This window comes from Helicoverpa zea, chromosome 4 (assembly GCF_022581195.2).
Source record: "Helicoverpa zea isolate HzStark_Cry1AcR chromosome 4, ilHelZeax1.1, whole genome shotgun sequence".
NCBI lineage: Eukaryota > Metazoa > Arthropoda > Insecta > Lepidoptera > Noctuidae > Helicoverpa > Helicoverpa zea.
Window position 1 is genome coordinate 3,052,369 of NC_061455.1, and position 6,849 is coordinate 3,059,217.

A 6,849-nucleotide genomic window follows, 5' to 3' on the forward strand; every position below is an offset into this window, starting at 1 on the left:
AATAAAACATTTGTGTGAATTAATGAACTTTACTTGTTTTTTCATGTTTTTTTTTGTTGTAAATGCACACGATTTTACATGTATTTAAAAAGCATAGAAGTGTGCTTGCATGAAATACAAAAATAATGCAAACACTTATTATTTTTAATATACATTCCTTTAGGCAAACTACTTACAATATCTACAGTAGTCCTTAACTCATGGTCACAGCACACCTCTCTATGACAGACTCCATTATCAGCCGCTGCCGATGGGCTACGGGAAATATTTCCCTTTCACCCTTTTGGACCGTCCATTTTTAGGAACCACCCTTTGTCATTGTCAATCGTATTGATTTTCAGAAGCCGCTCTTGAACGATTATAAAAAAAAAATGAAAATTGAATCGTGTTGTGTGAAAGCTGCACGCATAGAAATACATATATATGTATGTGTACGCAGTTTGATATTTTGTGCGCTGGTGTTTTGTTTTTGGTATTTTTGAGAATGTGAATGAAAAAAAGAATAGTTTTTCACTCGTGTAGCAATTTTCTTTTAGATAACTAGGGCTTTTGTAAAATAGTAGGACTAATATACTATAGAGTAACCTTTCATTCGTTGGTGACATTTTTAAAGTAATCTAATGAGGTAAATAAAACTCAAAAAATAATTATTTATTTTATATTTCACACTCACACAAATTGAAGTATTTTCAAGATAGAATTTAAACAACTATACATATAAATTGTTATTAATAAATAGTCAATCTTACCTCTATTACCTTAAACTTAGTTGAGCTTGATAGAAATAAAATAAAAAACTAAAAATCTAATTATTCTGAACACCACATTTAATAGTAGGTAACCTAATTTGTATACTTTTTTCCTATCACTGAATATTATCAATCTAAAGATCTTACAATTGATTGTAGATCTTAATGTTGTACCTCCGAACTAAGGTACAAAAAAACTCATATTCGGTACATTTAAAATTATAACCTTAGCAGTTTTCACGCAAAATACAAGCCTTATAAAATACTAATTAAGTAGTTAATAAAATTAAGCTCTAACTTTAAATCTGAGCCAAATATCTCTGTCCACAATTCTGCCGAAGTTAAGATCGACCATGGTAAGCTGTGATGGCGTTTTGGCACAAGGCTCAATCTCATACTTATTCAGTATCGCCTTGCTCACATTTCTTATGATTTTCAATGCCAACTGCTCTCCTGAAATAAAGAAAATAATCGGTTAAAAGAGTGTTTTAAACAGTAAAAATTCTAAGCTAATCTAAATGGAATTTCATATGAATATTGAATGTTGTGTTTGTGGTGTATCAATATACAAAAGCCAGAGAGTTGGATGAGTCGAGTGAGGTATCGAGTTGCCTAGGTAACTGGGTCGAAGAAGTCAGACAGGCAGTCGCTCCATATAAAACACTGATACTCAGCTGCATCGAGATAGACTGAAAGCCACACAGTTGGAAAAAGGCTAGGCAGATCTTGGTGTCGTATTATATTATACTAGCCGTTTTCCCGCGGATTCACCCGTGTCCCGTGGGAGCTACTGCCCGCACCGGAATAAAATATAGCCTATGTTATTCGCAAATAATAAAGCTTTCTAATGGTGAAAGAATATTTTAAATCGGTCCAGTCGTTTTTGAGTTTATCCATTACAACCAAACAAACAAAGTTTTCCTCTTTATAATATTAGTATAGATGTAAGCTATGCCTTCAGCCATGTACCTATAAGTTCCAGTCTCCCTATCTGTCCTCCTCAAGGATTTTCCCGGGTATCCGAATACCACTTGGAAAGACTTTTGAGAACCCGTTTTGATTGAAAGGGGAAAAGTTGTCAGTATAAAATTCCATGTTCCTAAAAAAACTTGAGATGCTTAGCACAAATAGCTTGTCAAAATGGAAAGTATCTAAACTATATAGTTATTTTACTAATGGCTGATAAAATACATATCTCATGTTTATTCATAACATTTCTCCTAAATTAGAAATGTAGGCCAAATATAAAATTAGAATTACTGTTAAACTTATCAACAAATTAATACAAGCTGTTGATTTACATTCGTGCCAAATTCAAGGAGGTTGACATAGGTATGTAAAATACGTAAATGAGCAATTGAAAGAATCTAGTATGAGTGAAATAGAAAGAAGAGGTAAAGCTGATGTGTGCTGCGTTTTTTGTTCTTGCAATTTAATAGTATTTCAGAATTAACCCAGTTTTATGAATGATCGTTGCGTATGCTTTGTGTTTTTGTGAGCAGCGCAGTTTTAAGGCCAATAACACACGGGCCGAGTTTAAATATGACTGACGCATTTCCGTAAATAATAAAATTAATTATTATCTAGGAATGTTTGTGTTGATTTTGGTCGAGAATCATAAGCATAATTACGTTCTTGAATTTGGCACTGCTGCAAATCAACAGCTTGTATAAGTCTATATTTTTATAGATTGAGATAAAGAAGGTAAAATTGTATTATATTAGGGTTAAATTAAACATGAGGTTAACGATATTAAAATTCTATTCTGGGGCCAGCTTTTCCGTCTTTTTTCACTAGCATATTTAAACTTTTAATATCATGAAGCTAAAGAGATTGTTGATGTAGGTGATAATAATAATAAATTAATAAATGTAGGTGAAGAAATATTTTGACGTCGTTGTTGATGTTCAATGACAGCCGGGGCATCCGAAACACAGAAGTTGACAAAACAGAACTTAGATATTGACACAGGTCAACTTGGCGTCTTGCAAAGAACAAACATGAATAAAGATTATAGTGATATAGCAAAAGATAGTTAGAAACACATTTTGCAGTAGGCTTTCTCCGTTTATATTCCTATCGAGGTCACATACGTTATTATGATAAATAGCACGTTGATATTGCGGTCGCTAACTTCTCAACTACACTTGAAGTTGTCAATGAATTTAGAAAGTTTGTTTATCATAGCTTTAACCCTGATTTCGGGAAAGTTACAAGTTGCTTCTAAAGTGTCATAGAATTGATTTAAAGATCATTTATGTACAAGTACATCCGTAAAAAGTGAATTTATTTGTCATTGTTTTAAACTTGGAGAGTGTGTTAACATACTTTGCCAACATCATAAACTTTAGCCAGCGGAACAGCAAAAACATTTAACAGAAAATATTTTCCATACCCAGAAAAGTAGTCTTCCTAAATAAATAAGCTGTCTCACACTAAAGTACTATTTACTTCAAATCGGACTAGCAATTACTGAGATTAGCGCTTTCAAATATAACTTAATGCAAATTGAGTACCAACTATTTCTAGAGTAGGTAATAAGTAGTAGTCTATTTCTAAACAAATTCACTTCATTCAAAACTCGTAAGAAATTGCTGTTTGGCGATAAGACCGCTTATTGTAGTCACGCATATTTTTACCTCCTAAAACGTTTGTCCTAGCGGTGTACAGACGCATCAAACCAAGCTATTCCAATGTATATTGTCCAAATCAATATTGAGGATTACACCTAAAAAATAAATCTGAAAGTCTAAAAAAAAGTAAGTAGAATATTCTATCTATTCAGCTATTTAATTCTTTACCAACAATCTATCAAACATTCACCGTTTCATTTTTACAACCGGTCTATTCTACAGAAACATTAACAGAATAACTTCACAAAACTATTCACCGTTACTATGTTAAATAAATATCTACTCATATATGTACCATACAATACACACACTAATTGCTTCGACGCTCAAACTCATAGAACAGAGACGCCATATAACACCGTAGAAATACCATAGCTATGAAATTAGGTAAGAGTACCCGTGCACTACATAAGTACTACACAGACGACCGACAGTAGACCCGATAGTCGGCAATTTTTTTTAAGAAGCTTCACTTGTAACTAACTATGTACGTAAGAGAATCTTAAAATCTTAATTTGACCCACTTCCCGGTCTTTAGGATGAAATTTTGCACACGCTCTGAGTTCTGGTGCCAATACAAGACTAGCGTGTTTTTTAGTTTTTTAAAACTATTAATTTGAAAGAAAATCTTGATTCCTATCAAAGTTTGCAGTCGGTCTGATGTCGGCTAAATACCCGAACTTTGTAATGTGCGTTTATACTACCATTCATTTTCATACAGTTTTATAAACCCAAACAAACTATCGGCCGACTAACTTTGCTGTGTGCGGGTACTGTAGAGAGATATGGTTGCTAAGTTATTCTTGTAAATAAGTAGAATTTACTTTTCTTTGTCATAAAGTGAAGTAAGCAGCTTTAGTTTATTATAGTCACGGTCGTACAATTGATGGGTTTTCATAGATCAATTTTATACCTATCGTTAGCAAATTATATGGAACCTACCTAAGTTAAGTTTATTGATTATTTTCGGAAGTTCGTTAAATTAAATTCAGGTATCTTATTACTGAGTAATATTTTGTAGTTGCCTTGTAATATCAAATTGTTCGAAAGGAAAATATAATGATAACTAAATGGTTTTAGATATAAGAATTCTCAAGAACGTAACTTATAATTACTAAAAGACACTTAGTATTATTGTAAGTATCTTAGAAATTAAAATAAACACATAGGTATTTTCTAAGAAACTGAGACCTGAGAATTCTAGCATTAATTGCTTTGTTAGGTACCGTTGGCAAATAAATCTGTTAACATGAATTGAAATATTTATTCTACAATACGGTTAATATATTTGTAATTTCATGCTCTTTAAACAAAAGGTGCATTCAAGCATATAATATAAAATGTTATAAAAATTGTACTATTGTTGTAGTTATAAATTATATTATAATATTTTCTTATAATTTCATTTTACACGAGTTGACACGCACGCTTATTTGAACCAATGTGACACGGGGTACCGTTTTCTTGATGCTTTTTTTTGTAAACTGTACGTTATAGTGCAGCTAGAGGCCGTAGATCGTGAGAATCAAATTGCAATGCACATTACTGCTATGATATCCAAACATAAAAACTTAGAAACTTTAGGAAAAAATTAAGGAAATAAGTCATACAGCTTACCTATGCATTTTCTAGGTCCAGCTCCAAAAGGCAAATAAGCATAACAATGCTTAGACGCTCCTTCGTCTTCCAAAAATCTATCAGGATTGAATGCATTGGCATTGACATAGTTCTCTTCATCCCTATGCAAAGCCATTACAGGAACATTAATTGTCACCTTCCTATCAATTAGGAAACCACCTTCTGGATGATTCATCTTCGTACATTGTCTCGCAATAATTGAATATGGAGGGTGCAGTCTCAATGCCTCTTTTATGGCCACGTCTAAATACTCATCTCTATTGTGTACGGAGACGGAATTCCTTGATTTCTCTTGAACTTCAGGATTCAAAGCCAATTCGTAAATCAATGCAGTTAATGCAGTCAAGCAAGGTATGTACCCCTCAGTTATGAATGATGCTATTACTGAATAAGCAAATTCCACGTCAGAGTGAGGCTTCTTCTTTTTATCCTTACCTCCAGATTGAAAAGCATTGACCATATTCTTGATTTGAGACAACACTTTCGATTGTTCGATTTCATTCTTGGTTTTGTTTGAAGGCTCCCCAAAAATTGTAACCAAACCAAACATTACATACAAGGAAGGAAAAATGTCCTTCAAATAACTCTTAAATCTCTCCGTCAATGAACGCCTTTGTATTGCTGATCTCAGCTCCTTTATAACTGACCCTCCGGCGTTCCCGAGAAGTAAATCCTCGAAGACTTTGTCCAATACCTTTACCAACGTCTCTTGAACGTTAGCATCACCATTTGTTCCCGGCAAACAGTCACTCAAACTCTCCAACGAACAGTCCATGGTACTCAATAATGATTCGTAACCCTCACGCAATAGGGTCCACTTTTCTCCGTCGGCATAAAACAAATTGTCTCGTAAACAAACATCCTGAGATTTGTCCAAGCAGAGACCTCGGCTATGGAAATGTGCGAAATCTGTTGACAACATCCTCTTTAGTGTGTCGGGATCTTTCACTATCAGGTCAGGAATCCTGCTTTTGAGTCTTCCGACATACTTGTCTTTAGGGTATTTGTTGTATAGTATGTTGACATCTTCGGTACTGCTCCTAATTCCGAGTACTCTGTGGTAGTCGCCTCCGAAGAATGGGATGGACGACTTGTAGGGTATATGGCGGACGTACCAGTAGCTGAAGAACTTGGTCACGTAGTCGAGGGTTAGGGCGATTATGAGAATCGCCATAACCGCGAGGTTTAAAAGGAAACTTTCGAGAAACATGTTGCGTTCGGTCGCGGTGAGCTGTCGTTTGAGACTGTAAGCTTGTTGCAAGAGGCTGTCGAAGTGGGTCGCCTACGGTACTATGAGTGATCTAAGAGGTAGTTGCGTTCGTCTTCGTGGCAATGAACTTAACATTCTGATGTTGTAATTGTGCGTCGTTGTATTTTATGGCTGTTAAACTAATTATAATAATTGCTTTTTACTTATGCATCAGGCTGATTGTTAAGTTGTTAACTGCTCTAGGTTAAGGAACAAATGAAAAGCTATATGCTAAGCCATAAATCTTTGAAAACAAACCCGTTAACAACTTGTAAATTCTTTATATTTTCTCTAACAAATCTACAGTTAGGTATGTTCCTAGACAATGTCTACTAGACGGAATTGCACCGTTACCACATTTTGGAATCCAGTTCCATGATTCACCGTTTTGACCTATTTTGAGATATGCGAAGCTAGTCGAAGACGTCAGATATTGACGGACATTACTATTAACTGCCAATCCTGCGATCGCGGGGCTTAGGATTATGGATTCAATATTCAGGAGCGATTGTGGCTGCATATGCTGAATCAGAGGATTTCTGATTGAGGCAAATAATCTCTGTAGGCAGCATTTTACGTA

The 6,849-nt window shown here is 34.5% G+C and overlaps 1 protein-coding gene across 1 annotated transcript; it reads right to left on the reverse strand.

Moving 5' to 3' along the window:
- Positions 1-644: 644 nt before the first annotated feature.
- Positions 645-6,321, reverse strand: LOC124630117 (cytochrome P450 6B1-like). Its single transcript, XM_047163849.1, has 2 exons — positions 5,000-6,321; positions 645-1,202 (listed from the first exon to the last, which is right to left on the reverse strand). The coding sequence occupies exons 1-2, from the start codon at positions 6,228-6,230 to the stop codon at positions 1,036-1,038; spliced, it is 1,398 nt and encodes a 465-aa protein (XP_047019805.1). The 5' UTR covers positions 6,231-6,321; the 3' UTR covers positions 645-1,035.
- Between the last annotated feature and the right edge of the window lie 528 nt (positions 6,322-6,849).